General features: G+C 50.8%; 1 protein-coding gene across 1 annotated transcript; it reads left to right on the top strand.

Annotated features, from left to right (window-relative positions):
* The first annotated feature begins 728 nt into the window (after positions 1–728).
* Rhcg (Rh family, C glycoprotein) lies at positions 729–24,512 on the top strand. The gene is given in 11 exon segments (NM_183053.1): positions 729–969; positions 10,208–10,394; positions 14,208–14,358; positions 16,026–16,173; positions 17,053–17,219; positions 17,949–18,086; positions 18,276–18,412; positions 18,745–18,869; positions 19,040–19,113; positions 22,943–23,146; positions 24,147–24,512. Coding segments are annotated over 10 exon segments (1,494 nt in total). The 5' UTR covers positions 729–782; the 3' UTR covers positions 23,123–23,146; positions 24,147–24,512.
* Positions 24,513–25,801: the final 1,289 nt, after the last annotated feature.

Raw genomic sequence — 25,801 nt, 5'->3', positions numbered from 1 at the left:
ATACATAAATAAAATAAAGATGTAAAAATAAAATAAAGATGTAAAGAGTCGGGGGATGTCTGTTTATGCTGAGTAACACAAGCTATATGTGAATAATATGGCAGAACGTAACGGTCTTTCCTGCGCCTGTGCCCTCTCTGGCAGGCTTGATAGAATAAATACGTATAGATGGCAGAGAACTGACGGTTTTCCTTCCTTATGTTTTTCTGTACTGCCCTCAAGCTTCTCTGGTTTGAGACAGTGTCTCCTATTTCCATCCAGGCATCTCCTTTAAAGTTCGTGAACTGAAAAAGGAAAAGATCTTAAGGGATGATAGTTCAAATCGGTAATCTCACCTTTTGGGAGTCTGAGGCAGGATTGCCGAGTGTTCAAAACCAGCCTAGATTATAGAGGGTGAGTGTCTTAAAAAGGATGGGAGTGGTGGCGATGGGGGTAGTGATTCCAGTCTGGGAATTCTTCGTTCTGATCTGGATAGGCAGTGAAGATCGTCCTCTCGCTCAATGCTCCGGAACAGAGCGGAAAAGGCCAGGTATCGACGGGATGCGCAGAAATTGGGGCATTCTACTCTCTTCCTTCTGCCCCGCTCCCATTACCGGGCGCTTCCCTTCCAGGGGCGCTGGGCTCGGGGCGGCCCCGCGGGACTCTTGCCGGTTGGATAGCGCCCTGGGCGCGTGGGCGGCACCAGGGTCAGTGTTGCGCGTCCGCCCCGCCCAATGTCCCAGTCTTATAAGCGTCGCCCTGTCCTCGGAGCCCAGGGTACTGAGCGACCGGCAGTGCAGAGCATGGCCTGGAACACCAACCTCCGGGGGCGGCTGCCCATCACCTGCCTGATCCTGCAGGTGACCATGGTGGTTCTCTTCGGCGTGTTCGTGCGCTACGACATCCAGGCTGATGCTCACTGGTGGTTGGAGAAGAAGCGCAAGAACATCTCCAGCGATGTGGAGAACGAATTTTACTATCGCTATCCGAGTAAGTCCTATGACCAGCAGGCTCTCCTGAAGAGTCTCCAGATGGTCCTTAGCTAGTTGGGCGGTTCCCTGACTGGGCTCCTCGTTAGGTCTGTCTCTGGTCCCAGGGTAGGGTCTGCACCGGGGATCACCTGCCTCAGCCAGTCACTGGAGAAGTGGTCAGAGGTGCTCACACTTTGAAAGTCTGGCAGAGGCATTCATCTGAAACAAATGGGCTGTCTTTGTTATTGTTTGGTTAGTTGAGTTTGTTTTGTTTTGAAACTTTGATCTCTCTCTCTCCCAGCCATCAGATGCCTCTTGTGTCCCTAGTGTGTGACTGGTGTCCCTGGTGACTGGTATGTGAGACCATAGGTCCCATACAGAGGTGGTATTGGGCCACAAGGTCCCAGGATTTGGACAACGCTCCCTTTCCCTGGGATTTTCTGCATCCATGGTGCTTTGACTAAGAATGTGGCTGTAGGGGTTGGAGAGATGGCTCAACAGTTAGGAGCACTGGCTACTTTTCCAGAAGACCAGGGCTTGATTCCAAGCACTTACGTGGTTGCTCACAACTATCTATAAATCCAGCTCCAGGGAATCTGATGACCTCTTCTACCCACCCTGGGCACCAGGCACACACATGTGGTGCACTGTCACACATTCAGGCAAACACTTAGACATGTTTTAAAAAGGAAACGAAGATTATGACACTGAAATGGCAAACCTCTTTTCTATCGTAGCTTTGCTGTTTTGGGGTGTGTAGTTTCAGGCTGATATCAACCAAAATGGACCCTAAATTCTTTCTCTACGGAGTGATGGTGGGATCCACCCCACAGGAGGGGTGTGAGACACGGTGCAGGGAGTAATACTCACTTTATAACATAGCAGTCAATCACAAGAGCACTAAATACAGGCACCTTAAGACTGGGCATCTCTGAGAGCTTACAAGTAGCCCAAGGTCACTCGAGGTAGTCTAACCTTGGACTCCCAGCCCAGGACTCTGCCAATGTCCTTGTGCTTTCTGAGTTTCTGCTCTATCTGCTAGCAGCCAATGACAATTCCTCTAGTCATTGGTGCTCATGTGGTGATGGGCCAATGGCTTTGAGGGAACCCTGAAGGTTTTCTTTCCGACAGCTGCCTATGTCAACCTTTGCTCCCCCAGTAGCTTGTATGCAGGGCATTCTCTTCTTCTGGAGATAAAGGGGCCCGATTCAGGGCTGTATGCTTCAAACAAGGTCTGTAGCTTCAGAATCCACACCGAAAACCCACTCTTCATGCTGCCAAACTTTCCTCTTCTGGGTGAGGGATTGGCAAGCAAACGGGGAAGCAGGCAAGCTTAGATTCGTCCCTGACGTCTCCAGCTGTTTTGCTCACATCTGGGCACCAGAGCCAGCCCTGCAGGAGAGGGCAAGGCTTCTGTGAGTGTTTGCAGCTCTTTTCTCTTGTCCTGGTAGATCGTCATCAAGACCCCACAATGGAAAGCTACAGACCCTCACGTCCCTCAGGAAGGGACATAGCCTTCTCCAAGTCCTATCCTGTCCCTCCACCCTCAGCCACCTGTCTTCTTTCCCTTCGATCATTAGCAGTTATCGACATGACCAAGAGATGCTGGCAGCAATGAGTCAGGACCAAGGCATAAAACCTGGCTGTCCCAGTGAGTTAGGGTTTCCGATCACTCTGGCCAGGAGTGCTGATGCTGGTGCTCTGAACAGGCAGGCAGTCTCTGACAGTGGGAAGCACTGGTTGCTGTAGAGGGAGCGGGGCAGCCAAGGGATCTCTGAAAGGGAAGCCTGGGAAGTGGGGTCAGAGGCTCAGAACGGCCTAAGAGAAGGGTTCTAGGAGAGAAGGAAAAGCATGCTCTCTTCTCTGAGAGCCCTAACTAACAAGGATGCCTTCCAGTTGCCCTTGTCACTAACTCCAAGAGATCTGGGGCAGCGTTTGCATGGAAGCAAGGAGTGGGAGGTAACCTCGGGCCTCAGCGTTCCTTGGCAAGGACAGGAAGTACTGTGGTGCCAGAGTGCCTCCAGCCAAGCATGGGTCTCTCCTTGATCATCACTACCATTCCTAAGGGGAGGCATTGCTATTCCCCATGCCCATTTCACAGATGAGAAAACTAAACCCATGCACCAGACGTGTCTCACACAGGTCACTCAATAGGAAACAGGAGCCCAGGAAGCCATTCTGGGGTCTGAGCCCATCCTCCCGGGTGACTCCCTGACCCCACTACCCATCATCCTTCACCTCTCTCCAGTACTACTCTTTGAGTTCCCTTGATCATGGTGTCTGTAGTTAGGAGCTAAGCAAAGAGCATGAAGCTTCCCGGTGAGATGGGTCTCCAGGCCCTGGTTTCTGCACAATCAGTTAATTCCCAAGGGTGGGGGACAGGGCAGGCCCCTGTGGTACTTCCAGTTCTTGGCTTGCAGCCTTGAGCACCTATGCAGGTTGAATTGTGGGGCCTCATTCCTATCGAAGGGACTAGTGGAGCCTGCTGGGCATCGCTGGTGTCCAGAGCAGGCCAGCACAAGGACTGAAGAGGGCCTAAAATCAGCATCCCTGACCACAGCCCCTCATAGACAACAGACACAGAGCTAGCTCGGGACGTGCCCTGATGCCCTTGGAGAACTGCACTGCCAGAGCAGCTGCTGGGTGCAAAGCCTCCTTCTAGCTGGGGTAGCAGCCTCAGCAACCAGGGGCTCTGGCTGCAGAAGCTCGCCCAAGGAGGGCCACCAAGTCCTGACACTAGAAGCTACCCGGGGACACCAAGAGAGGGTACAGACATGCTTTAGGAGAGGGTCTGGAGCAGAGAATGCTCATATTTCAAACAACTAAGGGTCTGTTTCCTGAGGCCCGAGCCTCCAGCGTGACCTGGTCCTCTGGGGCTCGTACCTCAGACTCAGCTCCATCCTATCGGGATAGGTTTAACCAGAACAAGTGGCAAGAACAGCTTGGTAGTGAGCCTTGCGGTGAAATATCTGGGTCAGATCTATCATTCAATGCCCTAACCCATAGCCTCAGTCTGCCCCTCTGTAGAGTGGGGCTATGCTGTATAGAGTGTCTAAGAGGATTCAACGTTTTTTTTTAGGATGTGGCTTCTTAATAAATACTGTCATGGGGCTCCAAGAAGGGAGACAATGCACTGTGGTGTTTACATGGAGGCCCAGCCTCTGGCTAGAGATGTGGCCGAGAAGCACGTCCCTGGGACTAGTTAGAACCATTGGTTTATGCTCCTTTGTGCTTAGCTGCTGCGTTCTGCCTGCCTGCTGTCCGGCAGGAAATGTCTCCCTTTCATTTTACAGTGGAAGAAAGTGTGGATTAGGGGCCCCAGTGCTGTGGCACAGGTCGCTGTCCCTAGCACAGCTGGCAGGGATGACGCCAAACCCTCCCTCCTACCGCACAGTCTTCTGCTTTCTGGAGTTGACTGTGGCACTGTTGCCCCATCAAGACACTTTGCAGTGCTGATGGAGGGAGAAGTAGACAGCTGCCAACGGATGTCTAAGAAAGCAAGCAAGGGGTAGGTGGGATGGCTCAATAAATAAAAGCATTTGGGGCACAGGCCCAAGAACTTGAGTTTGATTCCCGTAACCCACGGCAGAAAGAGAGAACCAACTTCCAAATGCTGTCCTGACCTCGGCACTTACACACAATCACCACCTTCATTGTTATTGTCATTGTCATCATCATCCTACAAAACAAGAGAGGCTTGGCTGCTGCCCTCAAGGCACTGGAAAGGAAGAGAGGTCTAGTCCTTCCGGGCACCACTGCTGATAGGTGGGGATAGGGGCTTCAGCGAATCACCCGAATGGGAAACTTTACTATGAATTTTGGTTGAACACCTTCTGCCTGGGGAAGGGGGCACCACACAGAAAGGACGGAGGGATGGGGGTGGGGAGTACTGGGGTTCTCATCTGAGGAGTTACAGAGGAGCAGAAGTGTCTGGGAGGAGAATGGAAACAGCTATGTAGTAGCGCCCTCTGGTGGATTTTAACATGGTTAGCCAACAGTGTGCAGAGATGCCTTATTAGACCTTGGGGAAAAGTCGCCCCAAACTGGGAAGAAGGGCAGAGGGCCAATTGACACTTACCTGTAGCAAGTCACCTGCACCTGACCACTCTTGACAGAGAAAAAGAAAAAGACCTGCCCATATATGAGCAACAGCCTGTGCCTGGACTTTGATGGGGTTCCCTCATTAAAAGCGCCCACAGGGGTTTGGGGATTTAGCTCAGTGGTAGAGCGCTTGCCTAGGAAGCGCAAGGCCCTGGGTTCGGTCCCCAGTTCCGGAAAAAAAAGAAAAGGAAAAAAAAAAAAGCGCCCACAGAACCTCCTGGGCTAGCCCTCTGTAGAGCTGAGAGGACATGCCTTTGGAGACGCCACACAGACCAAATTTCCACATAGTTACCACCTGAACCTTCAGCTAGCACTGAACCTTAAGAAACAGATTTGATGAATGGCTGGTTTCACTGCTAACTCAGGACCAACTTGGAAGAGGAAGAGGAAGGGAATGTGCCCATGGAAGGGAAGTTACTAAATCTCTAGAGAAGCACAGAGGAGGCCAGGTCACTCAAGGTGAGAGGGGGCAGATGGGGCAGAAGGACAGAAAAAGCCAGGATTCCTCATGCCTGGGACACAGGGAGACTAAAGGCAGCCTCAGGGTGTGTAGTGTGCCCTGGTGCCCTTCTCCTCCTCCTTGTCTGCATGGCTCCTCTGTGACATTGGGATCTGGATCCCCTTCTTGAAAGGCCTGGGTGCTGACAGGACATTTTCTCCTGGAGTTCCCCTTGCTCCAAGGCACACTCATACTTGGTCAGTTTCTCTCTTCATTTGCACACTCTGGCTTGAGGGCGGCCCGCCTCCTCTGTGGTTGGTTGGTTGTCTTAGGCTCGCCCAGCATGTAACCTTCCACAGCTTGCCTCTCCAGTCCCTCTGCTCTAGGTTTGTCACTGGCCCTGTCTGCATGCCACCAAGCTCTCCGCCCTGCTTGGAAGAGACTGTCATCTGACCATGCTGCCTCTCCTTCACAGAACTCTTCTAGTCTGTCATTCATCCATTCTTCCCAGAATAGCCACAAGATCTTGGGGCACATCATGTACATTCCCTCCATTTTCTCCACAACAGCTGGCAACTTGAGAAGGCGTGGCCCATGGTAAAGCATGGACTACCCATCCATACATTTAGAAACCCCAGCCAGGGTGTTTGCCCTGCTGAACTCAGCAGAAGAATAAGCCCGAAACCTTGAAGCAGATGCAGAGCACCATCCTGTCAGCTTTCCTGAATCCATTTGTGCTCCGACCCTTTGATAGGCTGGGAGGCCTGTTATTTCTGTTCAGCTCCTGCTGGCCCAGAGGCCTGTGTGGCCAAGGCTTGGGCCTTAGGGAAGCCTGGGATACGGTGGTAGGGGGGAGAGAGAGAGAGAGATTAGGACAGAAAGGAGAGGTCAAGGTTGATGCAGCAAAGATGCTGTTCACCATTCCCTCGTCAGACTGCGGGGCTCTAGGGCCTGCCAGCCCTGTGTGTGAGTGTTAGAAAGAGAGGGACCTCAGGCCTGCCGCACTGTAAAATTGCCCTGATGCTCTTTGACTGTGCCCAGCTAACTACAAGATAAAAGTAGTGAGGATTATACTGTTTTGTTTTGTTTTTTTAACACAAACACAATGTAATTTGCATGTGTGGGAGTGAGGCAGGTTGACTCATATAGTTATGTGTCAGTGGCATGCATGATGTCTGCAGAGGCCCAGGGTGCAGACCCCTGGAAGAGCAGCCAGTGAGCTGCGCTCTTTTTTGGGGGCGGGGTATTGAGATAGGTTTTCTCCAGGTCGTACTGGATGTTCTGGAACTTTGTAGACCAGGCCAGCCTCAATCTCAAGAGATCCCCCTGCCTCTGCCTCCCATGTGCTGGGATCAAAGGCACGTATCACCAAAGGTTTATTTGGTGGGGGAGGAAATGGGGATGCTTCAAGACAGGGTTTCTATGTGTAACCCTGCTGTCCTGAAACTCACGCTGTAGACCAGGCTAGCCTCAAACTCCGAGATCCGCCTGCCTCTGCCTCATGCATGTGCTGGGACTACATGTGCCACCACAGCCCTGTTATGCTGTACTCTTGCAAATATCATGGAGGCCCCACCTTGGCACTCTCCTAGGTGCTAAGAATACCCTGGTGCCCACATGGTCCATGTTCCTAGAGCTGTATAGTCTAGTGGGTTAGACAAACAAGTAAGCATACAACTTCGAGTTGTAACGGAACTGGGAAGGACATGAGGGACCATGAGGGGACACCTGGCCTTAAAGTAGGAGGGTGCTCACAGCTGGGTCAGCCCTCGGGAGGCAGAAGCAGGTAGATCTCTGTGTTGAGTTCCATGACAGCCAGAGCTACCACTGAGACCTTGTTCAAAAAAAAAAAAAAGGTATGTGGTCAGCAGGCTTCTCCGTGGGGGGAGGGGAGGCTGAGATTTGCAGGGAGACCTTTAGATAAAGGGAGCACCACCATAGCAATGCCCCTGGAGGGGGACTGAGAAGGAAAGGGGGGGGTGAGTGCAACAGGCACATAGAAGGGAGGGTGGAAACACAGACAATGTAAAGAAGTGGGGTGGCCTTGTGGCTGCCCATAGCTGCCTGGTCTTTCTCTTTTTTAATTTTTTCTTTGGCAATAATTTCAAATTTACAAAAGCTGCTCAAAAATAGAAAGAACACAGAGAGACAACGGTAGGCTGTGTCCACGTTAACTCGGTGCAGGCATTGTTCTTTCTGTCTCCAGTTACACACATACGCACACACACACACACACACACACACACGCATACACACATGCACACACACACGTGCGCACACACACACGCGCGCACACACACACGCACACACCCATACACCCATACACACATACACACACGCACACATTTTACCCCATGAATCACTTGGAGGGTCAGTTACATCCCTCATCGCCTGCCTCCCTTGGACACTCCAGCATATTTCCTAAGAAGGGGAGTACTCGCTTCCATAACATCAGTATTCAACTTCGTACGTGCATATGGGTGAGGTACCGTAATGCACCCAATTCTCTCAGCTGACACAATAACCTTTTGGCTCTTCCCTGTATACTCTCCTCCAAACCCAGTGCAGAGGCAGGTTTATCCAATTGGCATGGCTTTTGATCTGGAACATTAAAAAACAAACAAACAAACAAACAAAAAACTTTTCTTCAACAATTTTCAAGAGTACAGCTTAAGCACTATTGCTCTGTTTTGCTTTTGAGACAAGGTCTCATGCAGCACAAGCTGGCCTCAGATCTGCAATGCTCCTGTCCCAGTCTCTCAAGTGCTGGGCTAGCAGGCAAGTGCCACTGAGCCCTGCCTCAGTCTCAACCCCTTTAACAACAGGCTCCTGGTTTTGTCTCCAATTCTTTCATTATTAACTTTGGCCCTGCCATCTCAGGGAGAGCACCCTATGGGGGATATTAGGTGATACATCCTTTATAGGCTGTCCCATCTGGAGGCACACACTGCCCTTCTGCCATAGAAGGCCATGTTAATTTTTATTCCCCCAGTCAATATGTAACCTAATTTTTCCTCTGTGCAATTACAGTTGTTTGTTCCTCCCTTGAGGCCAATGAGTCATTCATTGGCAGGATCTTTAAAAATGATGCAAAAGGCCCTGCTCTCATTGGAATTTCCCTCCGTGTTTAGCATCGCTCACTGAGCCTGTGAGAAGGCGATGGCTTTTCTGATCCTATCAGATCATAGGCAGGACCCTCAGCGAGCTACTGCGGGCAAGAGTCCTCTTTGCTCTCTGTCATGTTTACATATTTATTGCCAGTGTGGACCCGTGAATCCCTGTATCTAAATGATTGTACCTTATTATGAGAAACCATTATTTTGCTGCTTAAATTGCCCAGATGAGGCCAGTGGGAGCCCTGCCGTCTGTTTCTCTGTGTCCCATGCCGTCCACAGTTCCTTTGTGTCTTATAGCTAGTTCTATCAGGTTTCACTTGTCTGGGTTTTTTTTTTTTTCTGTTCGTTTGTTTTTTGTTTTTATATTTATCTTATTTATTTATTATATATAAGTACACTGTCACAGTCTTCAGACACACCAGAAGAGGGCATCAGATCCCATTACAGATGGTTGCGAGTCACCATGTGTTGTTGGGAATTGAACTCAGGACCTCTGGAAAAGCAGTCAGTGCTCTTAACCACTGAGCCACCTCTCCAGGGCGTGCCCCCTTTATTTATTTATTTATTTATTTATTTATTTATTTATTTATAAAAAAGACAGGGTCTCACTATGTAGCTCTGGCTGTTCTGGAACTCACACTGTAGACCCAGCTGGCCCCGAACCGACAGAGATCTATGTGCCTCTGCCTCCTGAGTGATGGGATTAAAGGCGTGTGCCAGGATACTCAAGTTTTCACTTGTCAAAGCTCTTTGCCTTCTCTTGTTCTTCTTGGGCTCTAAGAGCAAGCAATGTTAGTGCTGGGAGAGCCCATCCCAAATCTTCTACCCTAGCCCCTTAGTTTTTATTAGAAACCTGAGCTCACAGAGGGAGGCGACTCACCAGGGTCACTATGAGTTAGAAGTCTAGTCAGACTTGGAAATATAATCAATGCTTTAATAATAATAAATACAAAACAGCTATCCAGTAGGATCTCCTGTTGTGGGCACACATACACATCTGTATTTAACCTCTGCAACATCTGTGAGGTGGTGTTAGACAAGGTGTTGAGGCCCAACTCTGTTTGGTATCAGCCATCCATCCAGAAGATGAAACACTGATGTTCCAGTTTTTCCCACTGCCTAGTTGGACGAAGTGGATTTGGTGGAGGTGGGAGTATGGGTGGACATGAGTAGCTATGTGGGCAACCACGATTGACTTGTCAAGGCCACGCTTACTCAGATAAGCATTGATTCTTCTCCTCCGTGGAAAAGGTTACTGTGGAGAAGGCAAGACTACATTGTCCATCCATGTGCACCAGCAGTGCCATCTGGATGAAGGGTGGTACAAGAAAACTGTCATCTCCCAAGGGTATTCTCAGGCATCTTGATTCTACAACCCCGTAGTCTAATCTGGAGACCCACCTCAAGGTCCCCCTCCCCAGATGGAGGTCGTGGCCGTTTTTTTGTTACTGCCACCCAGCTATAGTCTGGTTGTAGGAAAGAGGGAAGCAGGGAGTCAGGACTCCAGGTTCTGTCACCTAGAAACATAGGAGCCGCCCTGGGCTGCGCTGTAATGGACCTTCTCTGAAGCAGAGACATCTTCAACTGCACTCTCCCGGCAGGCTTCGAGGATGTACACGCCATGGTCTTCGTGGGCTTCGGCTTCCTCATGACCTTCCTGCAGCGCTATGGGTTCAGCGCTGTAGGCTTCAACTTCCTGCTGGCAGCTTTCGGCATCCAGTGGGCGCTGCTCATGCAGGGATGGTTCCATTTCTTTGAAGAAGGCCACATTCTCCTGAGCGTCGAGAAGTGAGCCCTGGGAGCAATCAAGGGGAGGGCGGGTTGGACTGGCGGGGGCCCAGGGCGGGGTCTGGTAGTGGTGGGGCGGTCCCTGGAGGGGGCGGTGCAGGACTGGGCGCAGCTCAGGAGCTGCGAGCGGGACCAACCTGATGAGGCGAGCCCAGGGTGGGCGTGGCTCAGGCTGGGGCGGGGCCTGTGGTAATAGAGACCGCTCTATGGTTGGGTGGGCAAGAAAAACTGAGTAAGGCTCAGAAAGCGTGGCCTAGTGGCATGGTAGTGGTGGTGCAGTGAGAGAAAGGGATGGGAGAGAAAGGAAAGGAATTGGGCGGGGAGAGGGGGAGTGATGGAGACAGGGATGGGCTCGGAGGGTTTGAAACAAGGTGACTTGTCCTTTAGGACACCTTGTTCTGGTGATGGACACCTGTAGTTGTTTATGCTCCACGCACGCTGTTTTTCTCATCAACAACTCTCCAGGATGGAAGTTTTAGTATTATCGAGGTACTGTGGGAGAATCTCTCTCCCAGGATAATCTTTTCTACAGAAGAGGAAGGGCCCAATCCCTTCTTCACAGCTCTGAGACAATACGACCTTAGGAACTCAGGAGGCAGGGCCAGTCATCAGTATCAGAAGGCTCCTTGCTGGGAGGACACAGCAATGGAGAATTCAACCAAATAGAGCCCTTGTCTCCTTGCGCTCTGCCTCTTTGGGGCAGAATGAGCACTGAAAAAAGCTGGAAGACTGGTGTGTGTAGGTGGTGATGGTGGTGGTGGTGGTGGTGGTGGTGGTGGTGGTGGTGGTGGTGGTGGTGGTGGTGGCAGCGGTTCCCAGTTGAAGCCTCTGGACTGGCTTCAGGTCCCAGGGTGAGGCACCAACCTCTTCTCACACCCCCAGCCTTCTAAGTAACATCTGCTATAACTTCCCAGTTTGATGACTGTCACCAGCCCCTTCCCACCAGGTCCCTCACTCTCCTCTGAGCCTCCCCAACCCACCACAACACCAATAACAGGTGGAAAATAAATCTCCCCAAACCAGCTTGTCAACAACCAACAGGCAAAGCTATTCTATCACACTATGGTCCCTGGAATCTCAGCTGGTGATGCTGCTTGGCACCAAAGAGTGGACGGAGTCTCCCAGGTGGAGCCAAGTTTTAGGATAAGGCAGACTCTTCCCTGTGTGAGTTCAGATGGCCTTCCAATTAAGCACATATAAGGGAAGTTTGGTTAAAGGTGGGGAAAGCTCCTTGTTTGAGAAAGCCATCAGTGGCACTGAAAATTCCTCAGTCTGCTCAAGTCCACAGAGGTAGGAGCAAATTGCTATGAAATGACTTGCAAAGGGCTCTGCTGTTATTAGTTACTGTTGCTGTGATAAAACACCATGACCAGGGGGCTGGAGATGACTCGGTGGTTAAGAGCACTGACTGCTCTTCCAGAGGTCCTGAGTTCAATTCCCAGCAACCACATGGTGGCTCACAACCATCTGTCATGGGATCCGATGCCCTCTTCTGGTGTCTGAAGACAGTGACAATGTACCACATACATGAAATAAATAAATCTTTAAAAAAAGGGGGGGGGGGCTGGTGACATGGCTCAGTGGTTAAGAGCACTGGCTGCTCTTCCTGAGTTCAATTCCCAGAAACCACATGGTGGCTCACGACCATCTGTCATGGGATCCGATGCCCTCTTCAGGCAAGTGGATGTATAAGCAGCAGAGCACTCGCACATTAAATAAATAAAAATTAAAAAAAATAAATATTAAAAAAACCCACCATGACCAAAAGCAACCCATTGGAGGAAGGCGTGTATTTGAGATTTGGTTTCTAGGAACCCATCATGACAGAGAGGCACGACAGCAGACGAGCTTAGCACCAGGGTCAGGAAACAGAGATCACAGCATCAACTGCAAGCATCCAAATAGGGTGAAGACTAAATACACTCAAAGCCTGCCCCATCTTTCTCCACCAGTGAACTCTCTTCCTCCGTTAGGCCACACCCCCTAACACCACCACAGGACTGAGAGCCAGCTGTTAAAGTAAATGGGTGGGGGTGGGGGCATTTCTCACTCAGACCACCACATTTGCTGTCACAAGTAGAGTCCCAGCCACGTGTTATCAGTCAGGTGTTTGAAAAGTAAAACGTGTGTAAAACAGCAGTCACTCAAACCAGTTAATGACACACAAAAGAAACAGGCAAGACCATCAAATAAAACCTGTGGCTTGCATATCTCCCTGAAGTTCAAATGGCACCAGAGTAAAAATGCACCCATTATATATCTGATTCACCTCTGTGGTAGAATGGCTATGGCACATGGAAAAGGATACCATTAAAAAAAATTTTTTAAAGGAGTGGTTAGAGACTCTGAGTTAGCAAGTTTGAGGTGAACTACTTATTCAGCAAACTGGTGATAAATAGAATCTGAGTAAATTGGCTTTGTGAAATTAGATTCCAGCTACTGGCTTGGAGTCAATGTCTGGAGTCCAAGGCTGGGGTGAACATGTCCCCAGACCTCACCGTGTAGCCAGGGATGAGTATCTATATCTGACATCTGCCCAGTCTCTGCCACTCTGGGACAGTTTTCCTCTGTGGGCTCTCAGGCCTTCCCGAGACCCCTAAAGTGGGTCTCTGGGGTGTTAATGCATACAAGCCCAGGCTTTCTCTCTATCCCTGGTCTTCCCTGAGCCTTCCCATCATAGCTGTGAGATGCAGACAATGAGAGCACCCCCATTCTGTACTTGGGGGGATGGCTCAAGAGGGCATGTGACTAGCATTCAGTAGCCCATCACCCTTCCAGCCAGACCCTGTGGACACAGTGATGAACAAGGCTAACAGCAGAGGGACATTCTGTAAAGATCCTCAGGGGAGGTCCTTTCCTCATTCCACAAACTGGCCCTCAATTAAATCAACTCACTTCCATTCTGTGTTTAACATGCACCTCTGAACATGAGGAGGATCCCTCTACGTTCGACAGCCTTGAAGAAGCAGCCCCTCTTTCCTAATGCCCACCCTACTGACAGGTTCCTTCTGGTGACCCACACAGGAAGTCTGCTTGAGAATGCAGGCTAGCTGGCCTTGCTGCTGGCTGGAGACAGTAATCCAGGCAAAGCAGGGGATGGACAGAAGCAGGCTATCCTGCAGGTGGAAGTTTGGTGTGGCTGCAGCAGATGTCCACCTCTCTGTGATCTCTCTGTTCTGCTCAGAATCAAGAGGAACCTGTTTGCCTCCTTTGCTCTTGACCTTTCTATGAGCCTTCCTTCTGTCCCTTCCTTCTGTCCCAGTGCCAATATAGATTTGTACTTCCAGTGAGAAGGTCCTTCTGTCTCTTCTGGGGACACTGACCCTTTCTGGTGGGTAAAATGACAGGAAGGACCGTCTAAGTAGCCAAACCCCAGAAGGTCATGCATGGTGGTAGGGACAGGTGAGTGGACAGAGCACTCAGGGTCCAGAGCCAAGGTCACATTGGTTGAACTGAAAGGCTTTTGGCAAGCAAAGGTAGTAAGAGGAAATTCTGGGAAAGGGCAGGCAGAAGACAGAGGGCAGGGTTGCACCCCCAGTACAGGGTTTGTTCAACAACACTGGCTGGACCACTTGGTTTCTTGAGCACAATCTGCCCACCAGGCACAGGACTGTCAAGGGAAGCATGGCTCCCACTGCCACTGTGCTGGGCACTATGCATGAGTGGCTCTACCTATGGTGAGCTCATTAGCACAGACAGTGAAATCGAGGCTCAGGAGGGTTAAGCCACCAGCCACTGTCCACAGAGGACCAAAGGCTTGGCGTGTCCTTTCTGGTTATAGCCGCAGCTCCTCCCTGGTCTGTCTGTCTACAGCCTCATCCAAGCCGACTTCTGTGTGGCATCTACCTGTGTGGCCTTTGGGGCAGTTCTAGGCAAGATCAGCCCAATGCAACTGCTCATTATGACCTTCTTCCAAGTGACTCTCTTCACAGTGAATGAGTTCATCCTCCTGAACCTGATAGAGGTGAGCAGAGCTCAGGAGGAGGGGGAGGGGGAGAGACAGAGAGATAAAGGTATGGTTATGCACACCCTAACAAGTCATTAAGCTTCCTGCATCATGGCTTCTTCATCTACAACGTAGGAATCAGGATGCCTCCCAAGGGAAATCATTGTGTACCCAACATATCTGCCCAGCGTCTGGGCAGAACAGACTTTCTTTAAGTCATCTCCACACTTGACTCTGTTCTCCTTGAAGCCAGGCCTGTCTCCACCGAAGTCAGAGCAGGCTTTTCACCAGGCAGAGAAGACCGCGCCCTTGATTAAAGATGGCCAGTAGTTCTCATTTCACTCAGAGTAAAATCTCACTTGGCCGAAGGCTCTGCAGATGCTGGCCCCAGCCTTCCCTTCCCTCAGAGCTCAGGCTCTGCTCTGTCACCACTGCATGTACCTATGTCTCCCATTGCATGGGACATGATCCTGTCAAGGCCTTACCCTTACTGTCCTCTCAGCCTGGAGTAGACATCTTTATTTTCATGATCCACGTTTCCGTTTGAATGTCACTCAGAGAGATCCTGCTGGCCCTATTGTCCCTTCTTGGCCCTAGCTCTCAAATTGCTGCCTCACGTAGCTCTTACATGGCTTTTCTGTATTCTTCATAGCACTTGGGAACCTTGTTGATAAGGGTAGGATGTATGCCTGGAAGCTTTCGGACCTCGAACCTGGTCAATGTATCACACATACTCAGATTTCAGAGTCTGCTTCTCGGCTGAGCTATAGGGAGAAGGGAGCATGCTGGGCTGAGACAGCAGGTTACAATTCAGAGAGGAGTCCAAACACAGGGCACTGAGCATCTCCAGAACTAGGCAACCCAGCAGAGAGCGCCACAATTAGCCTTATTGTTGAGGGGCTTCCCATAGACAGGCACTTAAAGCCAGGAGCCCACCAGGAGAGCTAACCAAGCCAAGGGAAGGACAAGTGAGAGGGGCCAAGGCATTTTGTTGTCTGGCCAGTGGCCTGGGTACAGGGATCCCTACCTCTCTCTGCTCAATCGATTGCTGTGGGAAGGAAGCAGCTTAGTTAGGGGTTCTGTCGCTGTGATGAAACACCGTGCCTATAAGGAATGCAGGGGGAGGAAAATGTTTGTTTTGCTTACACGGAATTCCACCTGACAAGCCATTATCTAAGGAAGTCCTGGAGGCAGGAGCTGAAGTAGAGGCCATGGAGGAGTTCTGCTTACTGGCTTACTTCTCATGGCTAGCTTCTTATGCAACTCAGAATCCCTACCCAAGGTCAGCACCACTCCCAGTGAGCTGGGCCCTCCCACATCAAGAAAATGACCTACAGAGTCGCCTATTAGATCAATTAGATGAAAGTATTTTCTCAGCTGAAGGTCCCTCTTCCCAGATGACTCTAGCTTATGTCAAATTGACAAAGCAAACACACACACACACACACACACACACACACACACACACACACACACACACAGGGGTTGGGGGGAGGGAGGGTACATGACACTGGTGGTGGGGAATAGGTCAGGGAGCTAGGCTCTGTTCTGAAGAGTCAGACAGAGCAAAGCATGTGTGCCTGTGTGTGGTGTGGACATGTGTGCCTATGTGTCCTGTGGGCAGTAGTATTATGAGGAAGGAGGGAGAAAGGGTGCCTGGCCCTGACAGGCCCCTTGCACTCCAGGCAAAGGATGCAGGGGGCTCTATGACCATCCACACATTTGGCGCCTACTTTGGGCTCACAGTGACCTGGATCCTCTACCGAAAAAACCTGGAGCAGAGCAAGCAGAGGCAGAGTTCAGTGTACCATTCGGACCTTTTCGCCATGATTGGTGAGAACTAAGAGCTGTCATGTTGGTGAGGGCAGCCATGATGGGTGAGATGTTGCACGTTGGTGAGGGCCACTGTAGAGGGTCCCCACATTGGAGAGGGCTGTCACCCGTAGGTGGGAGCTGCTATGACTGGTCAGAACTGCTATGACGGGTAAGGACAGCTATGACTAGTTGAAAGATTGCTGTCATGAGTGAGAGAAGAGCACCTGTCATGATGGGCGAGGACCACTATAAACCGAAGGCCCGCCCTGATGGGTGAGGTCTGTCATGATCACCCCTGAGCTCCACAGAATCAGTGGGTGACTGCTGGTTCTTGGGGAGGAAGGGCAGAGTGGAGGAGCCTGTAGATACTTCTAGAGTCCTAGGTGTCCAATGTTCTCCCTCATGGAGTGGCAAGAAGTTGGTGGTCATACATCCTATACGTTCCCTAGACTTCCCCAAAGCAGACAGAGTGGACGCCAGGAACTGGCCCACTTGGTCCCTGTACTGGGTCAAGGTTTGCATTCCAACTCCTTATGCCCCTTCATTTTAGAGAACATGTGAAGTCATTCAGTCTCAGCCTTTCTTTCCATCACCCCGTAGACTGAGAGGGGAGAGACTCTCCACCATGATACTATAAGAATAGAGACCATGTAACCAGCCCTAGTGGTGAGGGGAGACAGTGGGCCTTTGTAAAGTAGTATGGGAGGCCAACTGGAGCTAGGTGAGTTAGGCCAGGGGGCGGGGCTTCTAGGAGCAGCACCAGTGAGAGGAATGCCAAGAGGTAAGGAGCAGGTAGAGTTCTCTGGAGCTGAAAGGCAGTGCCACTTTTCCGGGTTGTATGAGCCTGGCCTAACACCTCTCTCCTGGCCCCTGGTCTGTGCATATTTTCTGACCCAGGTACCCTCTTCCTGTGGATATACTGGCCTAGCTTCAACTCAGCCAGTTCCTTCCACGGAGACACCCAACACCGAGCAGCCCTCAACACCTACCTCTCCTTGGCGGCTAGTGTGCTAACCACAGTGGCAGTGTCCAGTGTCATACACAAGAAGGGCAAGTTGGATATGGTGAGCAGCAGCCTTTGAGGGGAGGTATTCTTCCTACCGCTATGCCCTTCTCACACCTCACGGTGACAGGCAGCTTCTAGACTGGCACACCCAAACCTGGATGCTCAGAGTGGGCCGTCCCTGCCAAATGTTCTTGTCCTTCCTACACCCAGTGGAAATGCTACTAGCCAGTGCCAGCTGAGTGTCACATCAGACCTACCTAGCAGAGTTGCCGGTGGGCGGCAGGGGTGGGGGGGGTGGCTGCCTGTCCCCTCTGTCAGGTCTTCATCCTCCTGACACCACTGGCCTTCTTGGGCTTTATAAAGCTTTCCCAGCCCACACGCTTAGAGGAGCCAGCAGCACAGCACCTGCCACAACTGACGAAGAAAATTGGTAGCAGCTGGACATACATGAGGCCCACACATACCTTCTGTAGACATAGTGTGCACTCAGATATGCCGTTGGCCCCCAGGTAGACATGGAGAAAAGGAGAGTGTGCAGATGGGTTTTAGGGCCCATGGGTATGCAGCAGCACACTGACTCATGGACACAGAACATGTCCAGGCCTGCTGGAGGTTGTAGGTGGTTCACTTGCAAAGCTGGGACCAAGGCTAACCCCTGGGACCTCGGCCTGCACCCGTCTTGCTGAATCTGAGTTGTTCCCAGCTTCCAACTTTGCACAGTGTGTGAGCATGGGCCATGCTCTTGGAATGGAACTGAGAGTTTGCATACGTTGCCTACCCTGTCCAGGTGCACATCCAGAACGCCACACTTGCAGGTGGGGTGGGTGTGGGCACAGCCGCGGAGATGATGCTCACACCTTACGGCGCCCTCATCGTGGGTTTCTTCTGTGGCATCCTCTCCACCCTAGGATTTGCCTACCTATCGGTGAGGACCCTGGGGTTAGTGCTGGGGATAGTGTGGGGGGAGGGGGAAGGGGGGAGGGTTATGTTCCTGATAATAGGGAGGCACAGTGGGAGGGGGTGAGGCCTAGGGAGCCCTGTGTCTTTTGATGGCCTTCCCATGCCCCTGTCACAGCCACAGCCTGAGCAGTGCCATCCTCCCCGCTCCCCTTAGCCATTCCTGGAGTCCCGTCTTCGAATCCAGGACACGTGTGGCATTCACAACCTGCACGGCATCCCTGGCATCATAGGTGGCATTGTGGGTGCTGTGACAGCGGCCTACTCCTCCCCTGACGTGTATGGAGAGCCGGGGTAAGTGTGGTGGAAGTGCGAGGGTGGTTTTCCCGCCTTCCTTCTCTTCCCTCCCCCCCCCCCCATCTGGGGACCGAACCCAGGGCCTTACACTTGCTAGGCAAGCGCTCTACCACTGAGCTAAATCCCCAACCCCCCTCCTTCCTTCTCTATTCCTTCTTCCTCCTCTTCGTTTTCCACTCCAGACCTTTCTCCCCACCGTCAGACCCACCACAAGATGCCAGGAAGGAACAATCTGGCCAGAAAGGCCTAGAATTTCAGGAGCACATCTGTTAGGTTGCAATAATCATGGCCTCCATGGGGCCCTCACTTGCTTCCTGTCTGTACCCCAGGATAGTCCATTCCTTTGGCTTCGGGGGTTACAAGGCGGACTGGACCAAGAGAATGCAGGGCAGGTCCCAGATATTTGGCCTCCTCCTGAGCTTGGCCATGGCCCTGGTGGGAGGCATCATTGTGGGTAAGTGAGAGCGGCTAGACCAGAAAAGGCGTGGGTCTTGGTGGGAGACTAACTGGGGGACCCAAGAGCATGTTTTAAGGGTGGGATTGGGAAGAGGGGGTCCAGCTGAGGGGGAAAGTTGGGGTAAGCGAAACGTGTTTTCTTACTGCTGTGCCCTCCCATCTCTTTAGGATTCATTTTGAAATTGCCCTTCTGGGGGCAAGCCTCGGATGAAAACTGCTTCGAGGACGCCATCTACTGGGAGGTAAGCTCTAGAGACCTGTCTCTCTGCACACCGGCAGCTGCACACTCCTACCTGGTCCTTACCTATGACATCCATGTAGGGCACGGTGTCTCCAGTAAATCGAAGACACTTTCCCCGCTGGACCCCAGCGGGGCTTTGAACACTTTTCTTTCTACACGGTCTGGGAGTGGAGTCACAGCAGCAGCCTGCCTTGGGGCTTGAGTTTCTGGAGGCTCAACCAGCTGTATTCTAGTGAACTCCCAAAGTCTATCCCCGCCCTAGCAGCCTGAGTGTCACCTTGTAATCCTAGCCTAGGGAGAAGGCTGAGGCAAGAGGATCAGAAGTTCATTCTTAGACACACAGTGAGTTTGGCATGATATACGCAGCCCTATCCAGAAAAAAAAAAAAAAAGTCGTCCTACCCAGAAGTATTAACAACCTTCTGAGTGGCTCTGATGGAGGCCCCGTCTGAGAACCTCTCTGATAGGCTGTGGCTCTTTACCCTTCCTGGCATCTGAGAGTCACCTGGGAAGCCTCTAGGGCAGTGGTTCTCAACCTGTGGGTGTGGGTCACAAGTCCTTGGGGGGGTCAAATGACCCCTTGACAGGAGTCCCATATCAGATATCCTACGTATCAGATAGTTACATTATGACTCATAGCAGTAGCAAAATTACCTTTATGAAGTAGCAACAAAAATAATTTTATGACTGGGGGTCACCACGGTTATGAGGAACAGTATTAAAGGGTCACACTGCACTAGGAAGGCTGAGGACCGCTGTGCCAGAGCTTCTCAGAACTTCCACCCGGCAGCTTGGGTTCCATGGGTCTGCTGGTGCAGGGCGTGGCTGGGGGAATATTTTGTAAAGCTTCTCAGGTGATTCTGAGATTCATCTTTGTGAGAGAATCAGTGTGGTGTCCAACCCCAGACTCCATAATGATTACCTTAAAAATTGCCACTTGATGCTTGCCAATGGGGCTTCCTTGAGAAGGGCTGGGAACCTACAGATGAACAAGCTCCCAGAGAATTCTGCCTCAGCAGCAGAATTCCACCACATTCCATCACTTTTAGTCAGTGCAAAACCCAACCTGAGAGGTGTTCTAGGAAATAAAATACCAGAATACAGCAGAACTCTCTCATGTGCAGTTTCTCTGTATTTCTATATGTCTGTCTGTCTGTCTCCCTCTGTGTCTGTGTGTCTCACTCATTCACTTTTCTCTTTCTCACTGTTTCATCATGTGTGCACACAAGTGTGTGTATGTGGGCACACACATGCCACAGCACATATGTGGAAGTCAAAAGGGATCTGTAGAAGTCAGTTCTCTCCCACCATGTAGGTACCAGGAATTGACAGCAAATGACTTTACCCACTGGACCATCTGTTGGCCTAGAACTCATTTAAAAAAAAAAGCCTAATTTAGGTCTCCTGTGGTATCAGGATCTCTTTCCCATAATCCACTATTGCAGGTGTTTACCTGATGCTTTCATTATGAGAGAGAGGGGGGGGGAGACAGACAGACAGACAGACAGACAGACAGACAGACAGACATAGAAAATCAAAGGATGATTTGTGGCAGTCAGCTCTCTCCTTCCATCATACAGGTTCTGGGGATGAAACTCAGGTCACCAGCCCTTTACCCACCAAGCCGTCTCACTGGCCCTAATCTGCTTATTTTAAATTACAAAATTGCTAAAAGCTCATTACAAAAACTCTGGAATTAGAGAAACCTTTCTAGAAATATAATTACAGGAATGAAGAGTGTAGTTCAGTGGTAGAGCACAAGTCACAAAGCATAGGGTTTAATCTCACAATACACACACACACTCACAGAACACACACACACACTCACAGATACAGACACACACACACAGACAGACACACAGACACAGACACACACTCATACACAGAGACACTCACACACAGAGATACACACTCACACACATGGACACAAAGCACACACTCACATACTCTCACACACAGACACACACACTCACAGACACAGACACACACACTCACAGACACAGACACACACTCACACACATACACACACGCCCTCCTTGAAGCACCAATAATACTTTGTTTCCTCTTGTTCTTTTTTCTGTGTAGGTTTTCCATCCACAGTTGGGATTTGATTATTCTTTTATTTTTCTTTCTCTCTTCCTATCTGGCATACAGAGTGCCCTGTACTATTACATTTCTTTTTTTTTTTTTTCTTTTTTTCGGAGCTGGGGACCGAACCCAGGGCCTTGCGCTTGGTAGGCAAGCGCTCTCTCTACCACTGAGCTAAATCCCCAACCCCGTACTATTACATTTCAAATAGACTTTTCTTTCTTGAGCATGACTGCTTTCATCTTACCTTTAAAGTCTGCAGAAACATAATTTGAGACACTACAATTAGAAACACGTGGACATAATACTAAGACCCAAAATCTCCAAGAATAAGAGTTGCCTCTATCTACCTATCTACTTATCTACCATCTATCTATCCATCTATCTATCTATCTATCTATCTATCTATCTATCTATCTATCTATCATCTGTCTATCATCTACCTATCTATTATCTATCATATATCTATCATCTACCTATCTATCTACCTATCTATTATCTATCTATAATCTATCTATCTATCATCTACCTATCTACCTATTATCTATCTATCTATCTATCTATCTATCTATCTATCTATCTATCATCTATCCATCATCTATCTATCATCTATCAATCATCTATCTATCATCTATCAATCATCTATTTATCTATCATCTATCAAGCATCTATCTATCTCTCTATCTATCTATCATCTATTTATCATCTAGCTATCATGTATCATCACTACCTGCCTGTCTATACTCATCCACCTTCTTATGTGTATGGGTCTGAGTGTATATCCATGCTTGCCCACATGGATATATATGTACCTGAGTACATCCATCTATCCTCTATCTCTCTCTGCCTATTCCTTTGAAGCAGGATCTCTCCCTGAACCTGGAGCTCAAAGTTTCGCGGCTAGGCTGCAGGCCAGCAAGGCCTAGTGGTCCTCCTGTCTCTGCTCCTCTTGGAGCCGGGGTCACTGGCCTGTGGCAGACACCTGGCTTCTTACATGGTGCTGGGGCTGAACTCTAATTCCTCATGACTATATGGCAAGCAACCTTTGACTACTGACATCCTTCCAGCCCATCCTGATTCGTTCTGACCTTTGTAATCAGTGCCAAGTCCATACCTTCTCCCAGTTACACACCTCAGCAGTACTACATTAGGGGGGATATCTAAATTGCTGGACGTGAAAGCCGTCCCTTCACCCCTGGGTTGTGAGAGGGCTTCTCAGAGAAAGGAGGTTCAACAGCTGTGAGGTGGGCTGAGCTGCCTCCCACATGCTTCACCTCCCAGATCCATTTCCAGTCTTCGCATTCCCTTGTTGTATTTTTGGATGTGGCTGAAGTTCTGACGTGCCATACTGCTCATCTTTCAAACATGGGCGCCTCCTCCCTGAACCTTCAAACTGCTTATCTGAGTCCAGAATGCAATCTGAACTCTTGTGTCATCCTGTGCTTATCCAGCTGCTGTTCTTACGGCAAGAACCCTGTTTGGTTCTTGCTGTGCCCCAGCATCCCGGGCAGTGTCAATCATGACAGCACCAAGGGTGAAGGGCAAGCTATGAGAAAAGTTCACACCATGCGGTCTCCAAGATGCCCACAAGGTGGCACTCGCCACACAGTATTTGCAACCTTTGGCTCGCCCCAACACTAATCCAGTATTCCACTAGACATCCTGGACCCTGGAAGTAGCGCTCTCTCTCTCTCTCTCTCTCTCTCTCTCTCTCTCTCTCTCTCTCTCTCTCTCTCCCCACAGGTTCCTGAAGAGGTGAACACTGTCTACATTCCTGAGGACCTCGCTCACAAACATTCTACCTCTCTGGTACCCGCAATACCTTTGGTACTTTCAACCCCTTCAGCATCCATAGTTCCTCCAGTCCCTCCGACACCTCCAGCATCCTTAGCAACAGTAACTTCATCATCCTTGGTACACTGAACTCCCAGGGCAGGTGAGAAGCAGGTAAGCCTGGCCTGTGGGGATGGTGATCTGCTTCTCTTAACAGAGGCCCAGGTCTCAAAGCCAGATGCCACAGCTAGGAAATAAACAACAAGCATGAAGAAATGATGGTGTGAGCTGAGGTGGACCGGGCAGGCTAGACTGGAGGAATATATAGAAAGAGACCCAGGGACACACTTGGCTTTGTGAGTGCTGCTGCTTGACTTGGAGAGTCTCTTCGGCTTAGAGATCAAGCTTCAGTCTCCTTATCTATAATCTGGCTTTACTTGGTTAGATCAGGCTAGACCTTCCCTCCTCCTCCCCCTCTGTAGCACACAAAATATTGATGGGGTGCTGTAATATCTATCCAAACCTTGAGAAACTCCAGGAAGCAAGGTAGTCGTTTACCTCTTGTTCATATCCTGGGCTAGCCTGGGACTAAGTATCCCCCTGCCTAAGCCGAGTGCTGGGATTAGAGATGGGTACCGCCACGACCATCCCCATCCCCCTTCAAAGACAGGACCTCAGATATCCCAGACTGGGTTTGAATTCACTAAGTAGCTGAGGATGCCCTTGAACTACTAATCATCCTGTCTTACCTCCCAAGTGCTGGAAGGTGTGTACCACTAAACCCAGTTTATAAAATGCTGGTCTTCCAATTCAGGCCTCTGCATGCATGCTAGGCAAGCATTCTACCAACCAAACTACATCCCAGCCCCCCTTCTTTCTTTTTAAAAGATGAAGACACTAAGGGACAGCATCTTCAAGCCACATGGCTACCAAGTGAGGGGAAGGGGGCCTTTCAAGGTCATTGCCATTGATCATATAAGCTTTTGACACCCTCAGAGACCACAGCTTGTAGTAGCTGGGTCTAGGGGGAAAGGTAGGAGAGAGGGGTTTTAGGGAGGACCAAAGCCAGACTGTGGCCATTGATGCTGGTGCTCACCTCATCCAGAAAAGGTGTTGGGAGGCTGCGCAGCACCGTGGTAGGGACTCTGCAGCCGCCCTCCCTCTCTCCCTACAGGCTCCACAGATTGTCACCATGCTCTGGAACGAGCTGGGGCTGACTTCGCTGGGAACTCTGGAGCAGGGCAGCTGAAAGGCCCACTGGCCTGACTCTAGCACCTCCCTCAGCTCCTTCATCCCAGGGGGCTCGCCTGAGAATGGAGGAGATTCCTGACAAAGTGAGCTCCAAGCCAGGGTCAGCTGTAGAAGGTCTGCCCCTGCCTGGGGTCATGATGCTCATATCCTGTGAAAAGCACCATGAAGAGAGGCTGAGGTTGGGGGTGGGATGGGGGTGTGGAGCGGGAGGGCTTGGTCCCCTGGGTTACCCCTCTTTGGACTCTTCCAGCCTCTGCCTGTTCCCCAACAATACTTCCCATGTTCCCAAGATCACTCTATTTTGTGTTGTCGATGCTCTTTGTAGACTGGGAGTGAATGTTCTGGTACAACCCCGGTGAGATATAGACAGACTCAGAGGACTCGGCCTCCTGCCTAGCCCTGACCCTTGCCCAAAGGGTCACTCTCTCTACAAGAAAGTCCATCCAACCAGGGAGGCCCAGGAGCTCAGCCCTAGACTGCATCCCCCCCTCCCGCCCCCAAGCACCGCTCTTTCCATAGGGTCCACACTGGTGAGAAAGCCACCCGTGTACTAGCTTGCTCTGAGTACATTCCAGCAGGCTGGGAGGAAGGAGGGAGCGTTCCCCTCCCAGTTGACTTTCACTAATCCTCCCCTTCCTCTGCCAGTCCAGTCCCATTCCTACTGTACCATGGGGAACGGTTAGGTCCTTAAATTTCCAGGTGTGGGATGGACAGGTAAACTATGACAGGGCTGTTTGGAGAGGCAGCGTGTGACTAGGTGGTGACCTGGTGGGGTTCTGAAAGATAACTAGGAGTTACCAGAAGCAGAACAAAGGGATAGTACAGGTAAACTAGCGGACAGGAATCGGGATAAGGAGTTTGCCTTTAGCTAGCTGAAGGCAGGGAAAAGTGTTCAGGTTAGAGAACAAGGAAACCAAGATCTTTTATGGAGCAAGGTTCGTGGGAAGGAAGGGGTAAAGAGAGGAAGGGAATGGTCTCTCCTGCCTCCTGCCTCCGCTCTCCCCGCCTCCCTGGCCATTCACACACACACACATACACGGGCACGCACGCACACTCAGGGCTTCGTTCCTCTTTGCAGAGCAGGGAGAGGGGGAGGAGAGAAGGAGGAAGCTGAAGTGCCACCTATTCATGTTCCGCGATGTAACACCCCTTATTTTCCATGCTGGGTAAAGACAAAAACCCTTTACAACCTGTTTCTGGAACTTGTCAGCAGCTGCCAAGAGGAGCATGTTAATTAAACGTCGGCAAAGATGGAAGCCGGAGGCCCCGGCTCTAATTGGACAGTTTGCTTCACCGGATTGAAAAACATTGTGACAAAGGAGGAGGTGCGCGGCGGCTCGGCAGGGGGACAGGGTGGCGGGGGAGGGGGCGGCGGCTTTGATTCCAGCTGATCAGCCCGGCCCCTCCCCCACGGCCGCGCGGTTCCGCCCAGCGGGTCCCTGCAGGGCCAGGGCGGGGTGCAGGGGCGGGGTGTGGGTGGGGCGCAGGTGGTGAGGTACAGAGGCGGAGTCTGGAAAGGGAAAATAGGGTGCAGGTGGTGGGGTGCAGGATGAGGTGTGAGAGGGGCTCAAGGGACGG

This window comes from Rattus norvegicus, chromosome 1, assembly GCF_021556685.1.
Source record: "Rattus norvegicus strain SHRSP/BbbUtx chromosome 1, alternate assembly SHRSP_T2T, whole genome shotgun sequence".
In the NCBI taxonomy this organism is placed as follows: domain Eukaryota; kingdom Metazoa; phylum Chordata; class Mammalia; order Rodentia; family Muridae; genus Rattus; species Rattus norvegicus.
This window is presented reverse-complemented; position numbering and strand designations above follow the sequence as displayed.